The 21,325-nt window shown below is 37.8% G+C and overlaps 1 protein-coding gene across 2 annotated transcripts; it reads left to right on the top strand.

Moving 5' to 3' along the window:
* Positions 1 to 104: 104 nt before the first annotated feature.
* On the top strand, positions 105 to 19,677 carry eIF2beta (eukaryotic translation initiation factor 2 subunit beta). Of its 2 annotated transcripts, XM_080266474.1 has the most exons (9): positions 105 to 198; positions 1,151 to 1,313; positions 1,608 to 1,895; positions 11,575 to 11,604; positions 12,953 to 13,092; positions 13,539 to 13,668; positions 14,238 to 14,301; positions 14,625 to 14,763; positions 15,113 to 19,677. In XM_080266474.1, the coding sequence occupies exons 1-9, from the start codon at positions 181 to 183 to the stop codon at positions 15,161 to 15,163; spliced, it is 1,023 nt and encodes a 340-aa protein (XP_080122600.1). In that variant the 5' UTR covers positions 105 to 180; the 3' UTR covers positions 15,164 to 19,677. The 2 variants fall into 2 exon arrangements, with proteins under 2 accessions (XP_080122600.1, XP_080122601.1); XM_080266475.1 differs by lacking the exon at positions 11,575 to 11,604.
* The last annotated feature ends 1,648 nt before the right edge of the window (positions 19,678 to 21,325 follow it).

The following is a 21,325-nucleotide window of genomic DNA, read 5'->3' on the forward strand; positions in this document are numbered from 1 at the left end:
AAAAGCATCTGAATAGGAAAACAAGTCAAATCGAATAATAAAGTCAGATACGGTATATCGCGATTGCCTTTTGTTTCCCGGTTCAAAATATTACTTCATCTATACTTCACTGCTGGCTGACGAAATCTTACGGGACTTCTCAGTTATTATTCGTGTTATTAAGTGATCAAGTCCTTAATCATGGCTGAAGAAGAGTTTGTAAGTAGAAGAAAGATTAGTTTTATGGTCCATATATATAATTTAATGTTTACAGTCTGATGAAGAGTTATTGATGTTAAATTGTTGCTTCATTATTCCAGCTGGCCATGCTTTTCTTTCTCTGGTTGGCGCAGTTCTGTCAAAACTGACACAGATTTCTTTGAAACTGACCAATTAGAATGTTAAAATGTATTCTGAAGAGTTAGATTATTAATGACGACCATGAGGAGAGGTTTATCAAACTGATTTTCCATTAAAAATGGCAAAATACCTTGCCGTTGGTCGGTAGTTTCATCATTCGGGCTGCAAAAGGTACATTTTGGGAACTTTTTGTTGAAATTCAGAGACCAGTAAGGTTCATTTAATAATTACAGTGGCATGTACAACTTGTTATAGTACATTTTGTTTAAAAATTTCTATTGTGACTGATACAATGTTGCCAGGGGTGCTTAATCATTCATATGAAAGGTATTGCGTTTGGCTTAATGCAGGACTTATTGAAAGAATATTAGGAAATTATATGTATATTCCACATGATTTTTGAAAATATTTGTTTTTAGTTGACGTGCTGATTTTTTATTAGTGCTTTATTTTTTTAGGTATCAGACTCAGCATAGGCTGTACGATATCTGACAGTCCATTGCTGAGTTTGCTGTCATGAAGAGTAGAATTTTTCATAATTCTTTATTAACTTCCTAGTTTTGGGTTGCCACCTTTTTTTTTTTTTTTTCCCAGTGTTATGCAGCATAGGTTATTGTATTTTTTTTTTTTTCCCCTAAGGGAAGAAGGTACAACATATCCCAGTAGTTCAACAATCGTAGATGCTCATCATCAATGAGGAGAGCTGTGAAGATCAGGGAAAATGTAAGACTAAGAATGACAAAACCAGAGGAATAGTGAATGTATAAACTAAAGACTTAGAATATGAACTCTGAAATCTTTGTCCTTCTAGATCTTTGACCCCAACCTAAAAAAGAAGAAGAAGAAGAAGACTGGATTCAACCTTGATGCAGCACTAGCTGAGGGGAACACAGCCCCCCCTGTACCCGAGACAGCACCAACACCAGAGAATGGAGAGGTGCAGGAAGTGAAGGAGAGAACACCTGAGATTGATGGTATGTTTGCCAGACACTGATGTTTTTGGTCATTCTGATTGCAGTGTTGATCCATTCCCAGTTTCATTATTCCTTCTGCTCTGTCAATTGATCAGTCTCTCTGTCAAAATTGCCAGATGCCATAATCCCATAAGGGGTGGCCACAAACCTGCTCAAACCTAAGTTACAACTCAGTATCTTCAGTGAAGTTTTTCATGCTTTCTGAACTCAGCCATCGCTAAGTTGGAAAAGAGATCAGAGTAATGATGATATAACCAGTCACTCCTTCGTAAACTCAGACTTGTAAAATTTCAGACATGGAAATAACAGGGAAGAAGAAGAGCAAGAAAAAGACGAAGAAGCCTTTCAACCTGGACGAGCTTGGTGATGCGTTGCCCGAGACCACTAAAGAGGGTGGGACAGGGTCAGGTGGAGGGGGGGAAGAGAAGGAGACCCCGACCATTCCATCTACTGAGATGGACGACTTTGACCTCGACATGGACTTCAGCAAGACCAAGAAGAAGCGTGCAAAGAAGAAGAAAGCACTCAATGATCTGATAGCCAAGGACGAGACTGCCGTGGAGGCTGATGATAAGGATGTTGGTGAGCATCACATGGTTTTTGTTATCAGTGGAGGGAATGGTGCTACCTGTCTTCAAATGTATACTCAACCCTTGGTGCTTTATTGCTCTTGACTGTGGGTTGTATGCTTGATTTGGCTCCCTGCCATCTCCCTTTTTTCCTCTATTTTTACATGTGTTAATACTAATCTGGTGGTGGAGAGGGATGCCTTCGCTTGATGGCACAGATGTAACTGATTGGCTCCATTGCCCAGTTGTGCAGACATCCCTCAACTCTCACCCTGTTCCCCAAAGTGAAGGATAATAGACTGCAAGAGGATAATTTCAGCCTGCAGAGTATGGGGTGCACATTCAGATGAACCTGGGGTGTACTACTTCATCCTAAAACTGCTAGTATTCCTGTTTCTACTAGTACTACAACTGCTACTTAATATTTTATGATTTGTAGCTGTTGGTGAATTTTCAGACAGATACAAGATTGCAGTAAGGAAAATATATTGCTTAGGAGGAGGTGCCAGAAAATGTCCTAATTATGTATGATCCAGTGTGTCTGTGAGTTAATGTGTTGTGATGCAGATTAACAGCCTTTTTTTTTTCTCTCTTTTTTTTTTTTGCTATTAGGTGAAGCTTTTTTTTTTCTTTAACAGCTTAAACCTTTTAGATGAAACATTTTTTTTTTTTTTTTTTATTGACCTGTTGTTTGGTGAAGCTACTTTTTTTTTTTAACAGCTTTGTTAACCTATTTTTGAATGAAACTTTTTTTTTTTTTTTTTTATAGAAATTGTTACTTACTGTAAGTTCTGCAGCTTTATTATATGGATTTTGCCTCACATATGCTCTGTTTACCCTCTTTCAAATTAATAACTTTTTGAACCTAGAATTGACCACTCATGAGTTTTGGGCCACAAGTAAGGTTAATTAAGATATCAATCCTCTCCTATGCCCCTCATGGGATAACGCTGGGTTTCATCTAATCCAGCATTACCCCATGAATGAATAAATGATAATATTCATAGTATGATCATAAATTGTGTTAAGATGGGCAAATGTAGTGTGCTTGCTAAACATTATTATGTTTCGATCTAGGTGTAGAAAAAGAGAATAATAAGCAATTTCTCAAACACACAAAAAAAATGGATAATTTAAAAAATATACTGTACTTTCCTTATTTACAGAAAACTGAAACAGCATTGTACAGCAAGTACGTGATATAATGTCGGAGCTATTTTCAAATGATATTTTTCTATTTCAAAGGCAAATTATGCATATAATTGGAAAATTGATACAGGTATTAGTATTTCTAAGTTTCCTTTTTGCTGGGTATGTTGTTCGAAAAGAAAGGGATTGAATTAGTAGTGGCCAGAGTTTGATAATGAATTCTAAGTAGAGGGTTGATTCTGAAGTTATTGCTGTTGGTGTTTGAGAAGAGAGGATGTAGTGGAAGGTTGCTGGCGAATTTGACTGTATAGAAGGGGAGATTGTAAGGCAAATTCTGTTTCAAGTAAAATTATGATGTTTGGGAAGAGAGGAAGTAATTGACCACTTGAGTATATGGCTGCAAGGAAGTTCAGAATATCAGCATTGGCAACTATCATAATATTATCATGACCTGCCTGTGTAATTGGTAAATGTCTGTGAAAATTGCATTGACATAATATCAAGTACTTGCAGAACACTGTGTGCTTTAATTTAGCTGTAAATGAGGAAACTAATCTCTTCAGGTTGTGAAAAGATGGGCTGTCTGTGGTATGGTATTGTACTTCGTTATTTATGACAAACTTGAAGAGTAATAGTGTTCGTCAAGTACTTGCTATTTCAAAGCTTCAATCACACCATATTATACTGTTTCAAATAAATTGTGCAAATGCCACAATATATCATGTCAGTAATTTGAACCTCCTTATAGTAAAAAATGCTGAAGTGGTCAGTTGGATGATGGGTGGATGGAGAGATTTTCAAACAGGAGGGTTTGGCTATAGCTTTCATTAACTCCTTTAATATGAGAAGCTTTTTGAGATTGGTAAGTAGTCTGAATGTAACAAGAATAAAATGGAAAATGTTGCCTATGTGAAGTGGATTAATATTTAGTGATACAGGCCAACCTTACTATATGACCAGCCATGATGCACGTTGGCTTATATGATCAAAACAGTACACAGTTGCCATTTTTGCATATATGATTGCTACAATCCCCACATTCGATCAGTTCTCCAGGAACATAACCTGATCTTGTAACAAGGTTGACCTGTGTCAGTGTAAATGTGGATGGTGGAAGAAAAGAAGACCTCTGGGGAAAAACGTGAATGGAGATTGAGTTGTGATTTGTTGGGTTAAGGTGCTTCAGCTGGGTGGGGACAATAAGAGTTTTAGTGTGAGGGATGGTTGGGATTTTTGCTCGGGGACAAAGAACTGGTTACCAATGCCTTAAATATCTTGGCTGAGTGGCCTAGCCCTGGACCCTTATGCCCTTAATGAGGCAATAGAAAACTAGATGAAGATGATTGGATGGAGATTGGAATGTTGTGAAAGAGAAATTAGTTGACTGAGAAGTAAGGATGACATTAAGGGGCTTTTAAAGCAAGCTTTAGTGGTAGTTGGAACCTCAGGTTCATCTAGACATGAACCCAGTGGATTGCAGACTGATGATGCCCCTCCTCTGCAGTCCACCATCCTACTTTCAGGGGACAGGGAGGGAAATGAGGGGTGTTTGCATAATGGCTGCAAAGTCACCCAGTTATATCAGTGCCACCATATGTAGGCATCCCTCTCCAACACCCTTACGTGCTGTTATATAAGGATGTGAAATGCTCAGGGGTATTGCAGTTAAGGGTATACTGACAGAATTTGAGCGTCAGTTAATTATGACTCCAGTCCAACTATTTTTAACTTGGAAGGAGAATGGAATGGTCCTCTGGTGAGAGAAGGAGATGGAAGAGTATTTAGTGAATGGAAGACATGTGGGAGGATAAAGTGGCTTGGCGGTCATTCTTGCTTGGCCACCTCCTGTGGAGGGGTTCCATGAAGGGAGCAAGGAGTCAGAAATGATATGGAATTTTATGCTTTGTGGATGGCCACCTGTGTTGTATTGCTGTAGGGAGAAAAACGTTATATACAAGGCATCCTGGGAGGAAATGGCATAACTCTGAAAAATAAGGAAATTCTAAGTAAAAAATGTTACATCAATATGGATGCAAATCTCAGTCGTGACAGAGTTACTGATGACCATATGGACAAAAATGGTCTCTCTTATAATTTACCCAATGTCAGTAATTGTAGCTCCTTGATGACATAATCCTTTTTACTCATCAGCCATAGAATCACCTGATGTTAGTGCCATACATCCTGGGATCCCTTATGTGGTGATTGCTATACTCTTTTCACTTTAACTTGGCCTGAAATTATCTTTCCATCTAGAATGCTTAGATATAACCATAAATGAACACTTAAATGTGGTTCTAGTTTTGAAGAAGTGCTATGGAAAGGATGTAGAGCCACATTGTCTTAGCCTGTCACTGAGCTTTGTGAAGTAAGCTGCAAAGAGGACAAAAATCTGGCCCAGGTTGTTTTTAAACAGACTAAGTGAAAAGTCGGAAATGAGTTATGATGTCCATAACCATTGACACCATACTGCACTACATGTATTTATTAACATTACCATTTTGCTTTGGACATATTCTGAACCAGTTAAGCTTTGTGCCATCATTTTTGCTTTGGTTAATTAATTGATACCGGTACTATAATATGTGTAATGTACAGCTTCAGCCAGGAGGTTTGTGTGTCAGGAGTTTAAATATGTCTGTACTGTGTAGTAGATAATTACATCTTTAACCCCCTCTGTCTGGTGATTTATCTAGTTATTTATTTTTTTTAGGACAGTATATTCTCAAATCTTAAATCCAGTTTCCAAAGACCTCCACTTTTCACAATATTTTTTCATGCTTTAGGGAGTTGTTATTACCTGTCCTCACAAAATCAATGCATATTTTATTTTTTCTTAAAATGTAAAAACAGATAATGCAATTCAAGTTAGTACTGTGTATGCTGTCAGTGGTAGTATAAGCTGTTTATCACATGCTTTTCACATTAGTCCATATTGTGCTTCAACATTCCTATATTTTCCATATTCCCTGAAGCCTTTGGCCCCAAATAGTTTGAATTTGAATTCGTGTACTGTATATTCTTACTATCTCCAGTTGATTTTTTCCATCTTAAGAGTGTTAGTATTGAGAGGGCCATCAATCCATCCATCATCCACTCCTGAGAGGGCCAGTTCAAATAATTTTTAACTCCTGCAGTGCAAAAACCTCTTGCTGTGAATGTAATTGCCTGGAGATAGCAAGATGAAAATATGTCATTGGATTGAAGGGGTTAAAGCGAACTGTCTTTGCTTATTACGCTGCCTTGTACTGTATGTCACAGTGACAGATAATCCTTCATAGGTGACTTACCAGTTCTGCATCATACTAACTATTTTCCATTCATTATACTCTTTTAGTTTATTCTTATAGGCTTGACCTACAATTAACTGTGCTGCATGAGTGTCCTGTGAGTGCTGCTGTTTTTATCATGCATCTGATACTAATATTTTATGTCATGGTGTCTTGTGGGATCTCATGTTTACTCATAACTTCAATTCTGGAGTGGGATGCCTTCATGTGGTGGCACTGATTTAACTGGGTGACACTGCTGATATTCAACATTCTCTGTCAACTCCTAGCCTCTCTCACTCTTTCCTCCCTGTGTCGTTTGTACATCACCTCACTTTCCCCCAACCATCCTCTTTCCATTGTCTCCACATCACTCCCCATCATTTTTTCCAACCTCTCTTTGTAACGTCCCTCCTCACTCTCTGTCAGCCTTCCTCTTTCCCACCTCTCCCCCTTGTGGTTATACAAACATCCTTTATTTGTCTCCCTATCACCCAGGAGGAGGATGGTGGACTGCAGAAAGGCATCTTCATTCTGCAGTCTGCCTGGCTCACATCCAAATAAGCCTGGGTTAACAACAACATCAACTATACTCTTTTTACCTTAACCTGGCCAAGATTTTCATGCTTTTGGTGCTTATTTCACTTAGCTCAGTGGCTGATAAAGAAACTGCTATGACCCTACAAGCTCAGCGGCTGATAAAGAAACTGCTATGACCCTACATCCTTTTCATAGCACTTCTTCATGATTGACCTCCTATTCTAATGTTAATTTATTGTTACAACTCAGCATTCAAAGTGGAGATGTGCCAGTTTTAGGCCAGGTTAAAATGAAATCGGTGATATCCAATTACACTTCCGTTGTGTGTTTGTATCAGTGACTATACTCATTTTACTCTGACTTTGCCTAAAATGGCCATCTCTCCATCTTGAGTACTGAGTTGTAACAAGAGATAAATGCTAGCTTATGATGCAAGTCATGAAGGAGTGCTATGGAATGGATGTAGAGCCACTGTATCATCTTATTCTCCCTCTGAGCTATGTGAAATAAGCTGTTAAAGGTTTAAAACTGGGCCAAGTTAAGGTAAAACGACCATAGATGCAGGTTGTCAGTAGTAGTGTGTAGGCTTCTATTGAATATCGTCCCATCAAGGTGTTTTTTCAGATTTGGCAACCGAAGGAAGTCGAGAGCCAGGCCTGGTAAATACAGGTATAGAGGGTGAGGAATTTAGTGAGCCCACACGCATGTAGTGAAGGCAGGGCTGCATTCTTCTGGTCGTATTCCGGGAAAATATTGATTGATTTGGCTATACTGTTTTTACTCAACTTGTTCCATATCTTCATCTTTTTTTTGCAGTAGAAAAAGACAGTGCCGCTGCTCTTCATCCTTTCCATAGCACATCTTTGTGACTAGCATCAGATTCTATTGTGAATCTTTTGTTACAACTCTGAAAACAGTGCTGCTACTCTATATCCTCTCCATAACACATCTTTGTGACCATCATGAAATTCTAGTGGTACTGTAATCCATTGTTGCAACTCAGCATTCAGGATGGAGAGATGGCTGTTTCAGGACAAGTTAAAGTAAAAACAGTGCAGTGGTGCCAGTAACACTCCCACATTCAGCACAATTGGCCTTATGAAGATCTCATAAACATATGGTTTAACCAGATACTGTACAGGCAGTCTTTGGTATCAGTAATGTTTGAGCTCCAAAAAGTTCTAAGATTATCACAACAATTTACATGCTGTTGCTACCATAAGATTAATGAAAATTGACAAATTACCTTCATTGGTAGCTGTGGAACTTTAATTGCAATTTTTTCTTTTAATATGCTGGATTTAATAGTAAAAATAGTACATCAGATACTTGAGATGATGACTGGCATAATCATCTTTATTGGTAGCAGTAGAACTTGAATTGGAATTTTTGTCTAATTTACTGTTGACTTGATAGTAAAAATTATATATTAGAAATGCTAACTGTGGACTGAAAATGATGTATAAAAATGCTCACTGAGGACATTCACAATAAACATACAAAGAAGGCCACTTATAATAGGACTGCCTGTGCTGTATTCACGTTCCAGAAGAATACCGCATCTCCTTGCCAGCAGAAAGATTTGCATGAACCTTGCAGGGAAGGAAGATGCCCTTTATGCAGTACAACAATATACTGTATGTGTTGGACCAGTTGACGAGGTGTGTCTAGAATATTGGGATTTTATGAGTGGGAGTGCAATGACAGCCACCTTGGACCTGTTTTTACAACATACTTAGTCACCTGCCTCTCATAATTGCCTCAAAGGACAAGGAAAGAAGAGTGTCTTGTTTTTTCCATTAAATCAGAACGTAGAAACTTTCCATGTCCTTCTACCTTTAAATCAGAATCCGAGGAATGAGAGGGAGTTGATTAGAATTTTGTTTGCTGGTCCAGCCACTTCCCACACACTACGGCTGCACCCGTACCTGCACTACACCTTGACTCCACACACATCCCAGTCAAAGTATACCACTTGACTCAATTATTTTTATGTCTGACACCTCCACCTTCCATATACCCTATGCCATTTAAAATATTCTACTTGGCTGACTTTTTATTTTAATGTCAAACATGTTCACCCTCTGCATACCCCATACCACTTAAGTCATTTAATTTTTTTTTTTTGACACCTCCACCTTTCTTATATTCCATACCACTTAAAATACACCACTTGATTTTAACTTAATTTGTATGTTTAACACTTGAACCCTTCACATATCCCATACCACTGACAATATTCCTCTTGGTTCACATTTGATTTTTTATCACGCCCCATCCCCTGTGCATTCCCCATACCACATACTAATTCTGTACACTCCCTTTACTCACATTCAGTTTTGTATGTTTTTCAGTAAGGAATACCTTTATGTGTGATTATACAGTACTGAAAATACTATAGTACATTATTTTTATTTTTTACTACCTAATGCATTTCAAGCTAAGTGCACAAGCTTCATTTTACCTTTTTATTTCTGCTTGAATATATATGGCGACATTATTATGATATTTACCTTCATTCTGGTATATTGATATGGTCAGTACACTCTTTACTCTATGGTCTCCTCTGTTTTGCAGATTTTCTCTTTCACCAACTGTTTTGTCCTGTGTGGGTTAATTTGATGTTGAAGCTTGTCGAAAATGTGTTTTTAGATATTAAACTAACCTCATATAACCCAATCAAAATAGATAGTAACATATTCATATGGCATTATTTCATGCACAGCCAAAGAAATGGCACCCAACCCTCGCCAAAAACACCTCGTCCCCTTCATTATGTATCTTATATAGGAACAGGTAAGGTTAGTTTAATATCTAACTACATGGTTCAACAAACTGCTGCATCAAATCTCACACAGTTGGTGAGGAGGAAAACCACCGATACAGAGGAGCCCGTAAAGTAAACATAGACCATTTATATTCCGTACATTCAGCCTGTTGCATGATACGTCCAGACCTGTGGATTTGGATGTAAAATTAGTTTTAAAGTTTAGTGTAACAATAAAATTCCTCATTCATTGAGCAGGCTGTATTTTAAATGATGATTTATGACCAGCTTCACTTTTATTATACATTTATATAATGGATTTTTTTTTTTCCCCTCAGTTTAAACCAGTTCTTTTATACAGTTCTCCTTAAAACATGTTATGTACGTTAAAACTTTAATAATAATTGAAATAGAGAGCTTTCCAGAATTTAGAAACCTATTTACATACTTATATCTTTCTCTCTTGGGTATTGTAATCTATAGTGAGAGATTGCCTAAAAGAGTGTATGTGAGTGGGGTGGAGGAGCAAAGAGAAACCAGTACTGAAGTGGAAGGATGAGGAGGATAGGTACATTAGATGAGTAGGATTGGTGTGGGGCTGAGGTAGGGTTCCATGATGACAAAGAAGTGGGCATCATTGGGGGAGTTTATTTGTAACCACCTCATCAGGGATAAAGGCTTATGGTTTTAAGTAGGTAGATAGTCACTGTAGTGGGTTTGCGTTTGATTGCATTTAAGATTTGTCTTGTCGCTGTGACTTGACATCTTCGCTACATTGACATCTGCTCAGTTTTATTCTTACTACCTTTTGATAGTGTATTTATCATAGGAAAGCCAGGGTTAAACACTTGTTCTGTAAGTTCCTTTTAAAAATAGTTACAAGACTTAAGATAACTGGGGTTATAGCTGCCACTTGTCAACCATGGCTTAATTTATTAATTTATTTTTTTTTTCTGTGCACATATTCCTTACTACTTTCCATCGAACCTGCAATCACTTTTTACTCCAAGAGTGTAGGGTGAGAGACTGACGAGGAGAGTGTGAGTGAGGTGGAGGGGGGGAGAGGAAGGGGGAGGCCGAGGATGAGATGGAGGGATGGAGTGGAGAGGTAGCCTATATGAGAGAGGGGGGTGTGAGTTGGGAGCAGGGCAGTGAAATGGCAGGGGACAGGGCGACATGGAGGCGATTTGTTTGTAGCCACCCCGTATGGGATTAAGGCGTCTGGCAATAGATAGATAGTGTAGGGGTGTGGGGCTTGGCTACTCAGTCTGATCAACTGCTTTCTCTTGGACACTGGTCAAGGACAGACAGGAGAGGTATATGTTAGCTGTTACCGAATAAGTTTATGCACTTTAGGAAAGATGTCTCAGACTGAAGGGACTAAGGAAGACTAAGTCTGACCTGTTTGGATTGAAACTTCTCCTGTGTCGTTAAGTTCGTCAGGCAACTGGAAAAATAAAATGAAGAATAAATACTCTGAAGGTGTTAAGGTGGACAGCAGTGTCATAACTGTTTAGGTTGGATAGAACAGAAGCTGTAGATATTTGTAAAAAAAAAAAAAAAAAAATGGTGAGTCTGGAAGTGTGTTTGTTAAAGAGAACATCATGCTGTGATATGGTATGATCATAGAATGGTGAGGAGGGTGTATGTTAGTGAATTTTTGGGTGGGAGGAAGAACGGAAGATCAGGGAGGTGTTTGATGTGATAGTGGATGTGTGAGAATGTGAGATGTTGATGAAAGGGAAGGAAAATAATATGATTGAAGGGGTTAATTGAATAAAGGTTTGAATCAGTACCTTACTGAATAGATATAATGTAGTAGATTATGCTCGTTATAGCAAGAAAAAATAATTGAAAGGGTTAATGGGAAAAGATTAATTAAAGTTCCCTATAAATACGATAAATTAGGACTGTAGATGTTTCTTGGCTCTCAAGTGATGTTTATTGTCTTTCACACATGCTCACAGAGGAGTCAGTAGTGTGTGAAGAGATACGAGGTAAGCGTTTAAAACCAGTTCACCTTTAATGCCCTTGGTTTGTGTCGTCCTGTGTTTCTCTATTTTATGTAATTATACTTTATTGCATTCCACATATTTTCTTTGTACTGTATTGAATTCCATATTCTTCATTTCCAAGGTATTTGGGACTTCTGATGTTGTTATGATACATAAGGTAATATTCTTTTATCATGTATTTTCTCTCTCTTGGAGTGTGTATGCTTATTTTTATCATTCTGTTGAGGTTTTGTGGCACCATTTTTTAAGCAAATATGCTTTTTCCCTTTCTATACTATAATTGTGTACCTGTTTATATGTTTCTGTATCAACTTCATAACTTCCCCAAGTATGCAATGTCAGGGAGATCAATTTATTATGGAACATGCTCCTGGGATCGTATATGAAACTTTCCTGCTCCCATTTCTTCATTCAGCTTATAATCATTCTAAGATATTGTGTCAGATGTTAGAAAGAATTATCATCATTTAGTAGCATGTATCATGTTTCCTTGGAAGCCACTCTTAGTAAGTATAGTCTCTCTGTAGCCAGGGTGGTCGTTTGACTTTGAGTTAGTTGTTTTACGTGGAGGGGCACTAACCCTCCGCCAGCCCTCTTGTTGACACATAAGGAACATGTATGTGTTGGTTATATGGTTACCACCCAATGTTGTAAATGGTTTCCTAACTTAAACGAAACCATTTGGTTTTGTCACTCAGTGTTAAGCCACCTGAAATGGAATATAGAGGAAGAAAAAGTGACAGGAAAGAAGGAAGAAATACAAAGAGAAGAGGGCAGACTCAGAAGAAGAATATTAAAGGTGAAGGAAGAAGTAGGTAGCATTAGTATCTTGTCATTAAGGTGAAATACTTCTTTATTATTATATTATTATTATTATTTACAATACTTTATTTTTCACAACCAGTCAGCTTCTAACACTCAAAGATTTCCCATCCTTATCATAATCATTATAAAACTCTTCTTTGAACAAGATATAACCAGAGTCCCATTTTGCTATCCCCTCATGCTTGGTAGGCAGTGATTTAATGATATTGCATATATTTAAATTTAACCATTTTTTTTCTTTTTTGTTTGGACCTCTCAACTTATAAAGTCCCCTCCTTCCTACTTGATCTGGACATTCCACAGTTTGTTTCCCTTTCTCACCTTATGCTATGTCCCTGTGTAGAGTGCAGTGAAGGGTGGGTGGAGAGTGAGCGAAACTACTCCTACGATTATATATTTTCCTTTCTTTTGGGGATCTCTCAAGCAGTGAAGTGTACTTCTCAGTACTTGATAAGGACATCATACATATTGCTTTTGTTTTTCACCGTTTTATGTCTCTGTGTAGAGTGCGGTGATGGTTGGGTGGGGAGTGAGCGAGACTACACCTATGATGAACTGCTGGAGCGCGCATTCAACCAGCTGAGAGAAAAGAACCCAGAGATGGCCACAGGAGAGAAGAAGAAATTTGTTATGAAGCCCCCTCAGGTAAGAATTTCTGAATGACTTCATATCTACATTTATCTCCATCAGTCCAATGTCATGTTTTTCATTTTCTTCGTGTTCATTGTAGACTTTTTTTTTCAAATGGCTGGAGAGTCTTTTTGAACTAGTCAAGTTAGTTATATTATGTTTTTTAAGGTGTATAAATTTGCATCATTCTTTTGGTATTGCAGTAGAAAAGGTTGCATAATTTAACAGAGTATGACAGCAGTTCTGGATGCCGCTGTGGACATAATCATGTGAATAATAGTAATAATATAACTTACTTTATTTGTGCGTATTGATTTGTGGTTTTTCTATGTGCTTTGATTTGCCTGCAATATTTTCAAATTGCCAGAGGCATTGTACTCGATAAATACTGTAGATTAATAATTGTCCTCTCTCTCTCTCTCTCTCTCTCTCTCTTTTTTTTTTTTTTTTTTTTTAAATAGGTTGTAAGGATTGGGTCAAAGAAAACTGCGTTCGCCAACTTTGCCGAGATTTGTCGTCTTCTTCACAGAATGCCCAAACATGTCTTGCAGTTCCTGTTGGCTGAGTTAGGTACCTCGGGAAGCACTGATGGTTAGTAATCTCGATGCAGTTGAGAAACAAAGTATCAGGTTATTATTATTAGATCTCCGATAGTTACACATGAAAATGAAGTTCTGGGGGGTAAATAGCACATTGTGTTTACTGGTTATAGTGTGTAGCCAATATGTCACTTGTTTTTATTTTGATGCTGTAGACATTTTGGAAATAATATCTTATCTGTCTGTGGGGGTGGGAGAGAAGGATTTGCTTCCTCCCACATTCCCTTATTTTTTATCTGTATTCCTAAGTGAGAAAATTCACACTTATACTACACAGGGTACATTGTATGGATTCTGTGCGCTGTGATAATTTTCTGTGGATCAGTTGTTTTGTAAATGTTGCAGCAACCGTGTGAAGACAACCTGTTTTTGTGCGGTTAATCAAAATTTGGTGAAGAAAAACTAAAACGTGGAAAGCATTGGCTGAAATAATATCAGTATTTAACTGCCACATACAATTTTCAGTAAAGAGGTCAGGTATCCAAACTGCAGAATTGACTAAATATGTTTATATGAATTTACATTGACATTGGATTGTCTGAAATATTTGTTCCATTACAGGTAGCAATCAGTTGATCATCAAAGGGCGATTCCAGCAAAAACAGATTGAAAATGTGCTCAGAAGGTAAGGATTTTTTATTATTATTATTATTATTATTATTTTTTTTTTTTTTTTTTTATTTTTTTTTTTTTTTAAATAGTGTGAAAGCTGCTGCTTCTGTATGAATTTATGGCACTGCCCCTTGCTGCATCAAGAAATATGTATCAGATGATGCCAGCCATTTTATTTTAATGGTCCATACTGAAACATAAAGGAACATGCAGTAGCATGATGATGGTGCTAGTGTTGGTGATGATGATGATGATGATGATGGTGGTGGTGGTGGTGGTGGTGGTGGTGGTAATGATGATGATGTTGTGTGATGTATGATTTTACGTCCCCCACAGATACATTAAGGAATACGTGACTTGCCACACCTGTCGCTCCCCCGACACCATCCTGCAGAAGGACGCACGCCTCTACTTCCTCCAGTGTGAGCAGTGCAACTCCCGCTGTTCTGTCGCTCCTATCAAATCAGGCTTCCAGGTTAGTTGGATTTTATGGATGTTCCTATGCTAAATCTATCTATCTATAGCCAGATGCCATAATCCTGCAAGGTGTGGCTATTTGTATTTGAGTTAGTTGTTTTATGGGGAGGGGCACTAACCCTCCGCAAACCCACTTGTTGACACGTAGGGAAACTTGCTAAATGAGGATCTTATACTTTCTGTGTCTTTGTCAGTCAGATGCTTATATATTTATTTAATATTTTTAAGCTTAAGGCTGTTTTCCATACCATTTTAAAATTTCTTCCACTAACTGTTCTAACTATCCCCTTAATCATTCTTGTACTGGATTTGCTAATGACACTTTTATTTATTTATTTTTTTTCCAGGCTGTGGCCAACAAGCAACAGCGGCAAGCCATCAGAGCAAGCAAAAATTAGGCAGCAGCTCACTTTAGCTCTCTTTTTTATAAATAAATATATTATATATAGTATATACATAATACACATTAGTAGGTAGACCACTGTTGACCTGTGTATATGTGACACTTCAAACTCTTGACATTTTTGATCTGGGTGGCTATTATTATTATTATTATTATTATTATTACTTTTTTGTTTTAGTGGACGTCTTTTTCTTTTTTTAGGTAGTGTGCATTGACATCACTTAATTCTGTCTACTTATCTTTAGTCAGATGCCTTAATCCTGTAAGGGGTGGCCACAAACAAATCACCTCAATGTTGCCCTTCCCCATTCACACCTCATATAAACCTGGACATGATGGGGACATCTGCCACGTGTATTTTGCTGATAGCTTTACCTTTTATCATTTTTACCCATTTATGTCGGACTGAGTAGCCTCATCCAGGTCCCCTACGCTTCTTTTATATGGGGCAAAATGGAATTGGACAGTGGATGAATGGCCTCAGGATCAGAAACATTTTTGATTTGTCATTATTGTTTCACATGCAAATCTAAACTAAAACATTCCCCCGGCTTCCCTCATTGCTAGAAGCAGATGCATAACACTTAGCAGAATGGGATTGGACAGTGGATGAATGGCCTCAGGATCAGAAACATTTCTGATTTGTCATCATTGTTTCACATGCAAATCTAAACTAAAACATTCCCCCGGCTTCAGTCATTGCTAGAAACAGTTGCACAACACTTACTGGTAATCCCCACTGTTCTTGGCACAACTTAACATATCCAGTGTGGTTTGTACAGTATTTGTGATGTCATATTCATACTAGCTATCGTTGCTACCACCTAACGAATTTCTCATAACCTCATGTCTGTGATGACATATTTGTTCCTTTATTCCTGCCCTCTCTAGATGCTTTTATCCAGTTTTAGGGTATTACCTAGCATTGAATGGGTTAATGAAGACCTTATTTAACCCATACTGTATAGCTTAAAAAATATCAAAGCTGAATATTACCACCTGGAGATGGCAAAAATAAAATTTAGAGTATGTCATCAGCTTGAAGGGGTTAAGGGAGAAATTTCATAGTGGAGGAGTTTAGTAGATAAATTAAGTGACATTTTATCTAACCTCTTCACTGTGAGTCCCAGAGTAAAAAAAAAAAAAAAAAAAAAGAGAGAGAGAGAGAGAGAAAGGAAGTTGTCCAGAGGTGGCAAGATTAAAGTAAAATGATTGTCCTTATATTGTATTGAAGTTAATTGCTCCTAATCACTGTTTATTTTGCAGACCTCTACTTTGACATTTCACATCTTCATAAATACTTCAGCACTATTTTAGTGTAGTAATGTATATTTATTTTTTAGCTGTGAAAAGTATAAAAAATATTTTAGTATTGTTTGGTATATTAGATGTGGTCTGTTTGAAGTGACGTTATCAAATATTTAACACATAATTTGTAATTTTTTCAGTGTGTTGTCAGATGTTTAAACGTTTTGACCTGTATATAAATTTTTTTGTATTGGCAGTAAATTATTGGGCATGTAATCATTCTTGTAGTTCCGGCTATATTATTGTTAGTATTATTTTATTTTATTATTTTTTTCCCAGCACCAAGACCTGTTAAGTTTTGTTTTAGTTTTGTCACTCTTATATCAGCCTGAGCCATTTCCCATTCCTTAGGCTAACATTGATAACTTATTTATAAACGGGCCAGAAGTTGGACATTTTTTACACAAAGAACCAGTTTGTAAGTTATTGAAAAGTCAGAGTTTTTCAAGTTATACAAGTTAGTTTATTGTAGAACTCAAGTATATGAATTATGGATGTAGTTATTCAAGTTATATCAGCTAATTGAAGTTATTGTATAAGTCAGCTAATTCAATTTATAAAGCAGGGTATGCAAGTTATTCTAGACATCAAGTTACTCAAGTCATTACATGTCAGGTTATTAGTCTTGTTTGTCTGCTTTTGTGATGTGTAGTTAAGTTTTCCACTACCCATGGAGAACACTGTGTCTCATTATATCCAAGTTGCCATGTTTTCAAAGGTTTACTCTACTGTTATGGTTAAGTTTTCCAAATAGTTTTCCCCACTTGTCAGTCAGATAGTTTTCCTGCCTCGTCAGTCAGGTCATGTTATATCGGTACTCTGGGCTGTTTGCGTACAAAGCTTGAGACTTTGCTTGTCCTCCTATATCCGGATGATTCCCAGTTTTAGCTTATCTCTTGCTACTACCAGATAATGGGTCATATTCTAGGTACTTTTGGAGGCTTTATAGCATGTATGAGTGTTTTATTTTGCCGTTCGTAGCATAATATCCTTTCATATGTTATGATGCAAACAGTGTTGATGTTGAAACTGAATCAGGAACATGGTTGACGATCAGAAAGTACAGTAGAAATTCCCAGTTCCAAATACCTGATTTCCAAAACCTTCAATTTCTGGAATATTTTTTCATGTTACAGAGGGGTGTTGGTGTCACTTGTCCTCACACAGTCGATACATAGCTGTTTTGTAGACATGTATAAGAGCAGATGATAAATTGTTAATGTAAGATACTTAAGTGTATTTACTCTTCACAATACCCTAGACTTTACTTCATGATTTTCTCATAGTTTTCATTTTGATTCTGCTTTCCCAAATATTCCATTATCCATGAAGCCTCAGGAACCAGGTATTTCTGATTTGAGAGTTTGTTCTATTGTAGGCCAATAAATCACTGAGAAAGATGTGCAGTGAAGCCTCCTCCGGTACTGAGCCTTATGTGACTCAACTTAGGAAGGGTTATGTTGAATGGGTGTTTTCCTTCTTGTTTCTACCTGACAGTTTTATCCAGCTTGGGAATGGTCTCCTATGCTGAATGGGTGTTTTCCATTTTAGTTTATTCCTGCTGGCATCCAACAGTTTTAACCAACTGAAGGTCACATTTTGAGAGTACTAGTTAGCCTTCTGACTACAATGATGCTTTTATTTTGTTCATGTCTCCTGATGGTTGTATTTAGCTTAGGATAGATTATTTGAACTGGCGGGGTTAGGATGCTGTATAGCTTTCATTAGCCACTTTTGCAATATGTCTTTCTCTAAGCTAAATACTGTACTGGGAAAATGGTCCTGTGGTAGTAGTTGCAGCCCCAGGCTCATCTGAATGTGAACCTAGTGGACTGCAGGGTGAAGTTACCTTTCTCTGCCAGTCAAACATATTCCTTTTGTGCGAACTGAGAGAGAATTGATAGACAGTTGTATAACCAGGTAGTTAAGCAACCTGGTTATATCAGTGCCATCACATAAAGGCATCCCTCCAGCAGAAGTGAATAGAGAATACAGGGTACGGTGCATTCCCCGGGTCAGTGAATTAAGGATGTATGTAACCCCTTCAGTTTGAAAATTCCCCTAAGCTGAATCAAATTGTCAGGAGATGACAATTATAAAAGGAAAATGATGTTCTTGGCCTCATTTGCTTAATTTACCTACTTGCACAGCCTCTTTCATGGTGGCCAAAAGGATATGCATGAAGGACACCACCTGAGGATGTAATCCTTGTTTTATTCTGACCATATGACGATTGTATTCAATCTTAAGGAGTATTTTCAAGTGGTGGGGGTTTAGATATAGCCCTCATTAATCCTTTCTTTGCTAGGAGATTTCTAAGTTGAATCACATTGCCTGTTGGTAGCCTGAGTAAGATGGAACTACCCTTCCCCCCCCCCCACTATTTTTTTTTTCTTTTCTTTTTTTTTATGCTACTGATGGATGGTAATAATCAGCTTGAGGGAAACGTGTAGCTAAAGGGGTAATTGATGTTCCTATTCACTTTAATGCCAGACATCTCTCATTTCAAGTAAATGTATCTGGTGGTAGTAGGAATAAGATGAAAAGGACATTATCTCAGTGAATTACTTAATCCTTTCAGTTGGATAATGCATTCTCTATTTTGCTCTTGCTATGTCCAGATGATTCTTTAAGCTTAGGAGAGATATTTGTAACTGGAATGGATAGATATAGCTTTCATTAACCCCTTCACTATTAGATTCTGTCCTGGAGGGGTTAGATAGAGCCTTCATTAACACCTTACCTAGTACGATCCTTCCCAGCTCGAATAGCATTGTCTGATGGTAACAAGAGTAAAGTAAAATGTTTGTCACCAGTTATAAGAATAACTGTGGGGCTACAATGATGCCTTGTGATTTTTTCTTGTTACATCCAAATGATTTTATTAACTTGGAAAAGATGTCTTGCATTGAGGGGGGATTAATGAAGATTACCTAATCCAGATAGTTCAAAATGTTTCGTAAGATCAGTAAAATTTCAGAGGGTAGCAAGGATGAGATAAAATAGACATCATTGAGTTGGAGGAGTTAATATTGAGATGTTTGCCGAGTAAGAGAAATCTTCTTAGCTACAGTTTCATTTATACAGTACTAGATTTTTATTATATACTCCCATAATACACCATTTGCATCTTGGTAAATAGTATGTCATGTGCAAAATTGTTTTAACACACTAAAATATATACAAATGGTAATAATCATATGTGTTTTCTTTCACACTAGGTAAAGGGGGGATGTGTAGGAAAATGGAAGCATGGATTTCTTGCAAGACTGGTTAGTTTTTTGTTTAATGGTAGTTCCAGGATCTTTCAGTACAGTATCTCCAAATTGGAAAGTTCTTGTACTGTTCATTTCTGTTTTTAAACCGGTCCTCAAAGAGTAAGCTGAATAAGATCTTTGAGTGTCTGAATTGTTCTCAAAGGATTTTTGGAGATAGATTTTAGCCTCTTGGGCCAGGGTGATAGGCCTACCTTCGGCCGAAAGAAATACTGTAGTTTGTTAGTAGGCAAAATAATAAAGTGACTCCATTTACAATAAGGGAAGATCGTTTGGTGCATGTGTGAGGAATTGTAATGCATTATGATAGTGAAACATGAGGAGTAATGGGAGAGGATGTGCTTAGCTTTGAGGTGACCGAGATTAGGAGGCCAAATAGATGTCTACTGCGTCCCTGAATGAGAGAACTGCAAATGGCAGAATTACAAATGAGCAGCTGAAAGATCTGCCAGGAATTGAAGGTATTGGTGATGTGATGCGTAGGGGAGATTGAGGTGGTTTGGACAAGTGGAAGCATGGAGGCACTAAGTGACATAGATGGGGGATAACTTGAGGCAAACAGTCAGGTCTTGCTTCAGTTTAATTGGGCCATTTTGGATCCATTAAGATACTTTTAAATAATGAGGATGAGGGATAATTTGAGCAGAGTTAAGCAGTCAGGCCTTTGTTCAATTTATTCGTGCCATTTTAAGTCAGTCAGGATACTATGATGCGGACTGGGGATAATCCTAGGAGGGGTAAACAATCAGATCTTGCTGCATTTTTTTCTGGCTAAGGTCTGACATCATAGATCACAGACAATTCCATAATGCTTTGGTTCCCACAGTGCCCCAGAGTTGGTGACATCATAAGGCAGACAGCTGCCATGCATATATTACTGTATTACAACATCCATCCTGGCCCAGTTAGTTCAGTTCAGGACTAATTAAGAACAAATCCAATCATGTTCATTAATGCCACATAAAGGTTTAATCAAGCCCATCACAACCATATTAAGTCAGTACAGGCAACAGTACATTTAGGGCATGGCACTTACATATCCATTAAAGTAATTTAATCAGTTGTAGTATCCTTTCCTTCCATCCTCTTCCTTCTTTTCTTCATTCTTTCCTAGTCCTTCTGCCTACGGGTGACTTTACACTCCCTCTTCTGTCATTCTTTCCTTCATTCTTTCCTCTTTCTTCTGCCTGTGAGTGACTCCACTGAATGACAAGCTGAATGGTTTCCTGTACACCAGCAAACCATTTACTACGCCGAGTGGTAACCATATAACCAAATTTTGGCGCCTGGTGGTTTAGTGGGTAATTTTTGCGCTCCAATCGGATTGAGCCGGTGAAGGTTTATATCCAAGGGATGGTTGGGGTTGATTGCTCATGTATTGCCACTCAAGGATGAGTGGGGCTGGTCACTCTCATCTTAAATGTCGGGACCAACTGCCTAGTCCCGGGCTCCTACGCCCCTCATGGGGCAATGTAGGATTGGATGATGGATGGATAGTAGCAGTAGTTGCAAACGTGAACCCAGTGGACTGCAGGCTGAAGTTTCTCTTTACCTGCAGTCCACCATCCTTCTGA

The sequence above is a fragment of the Coenobita brevimanus genome, chromosome 20 (genome assembly GCF_032717465.1).
Source record: "Coenobita brevimanus isolate Jiangsu-jjx chromosome 20, ASM3271746v2, whole genome shotgun sequence".
NCBI classification, from domain to species: domain Eukaryota; kingdom Metazoa; phylum Arthropoda; class Malacostraca; order Decapoda; family Coenobitidae; genus Coenobita; species Coenobita brevimanus.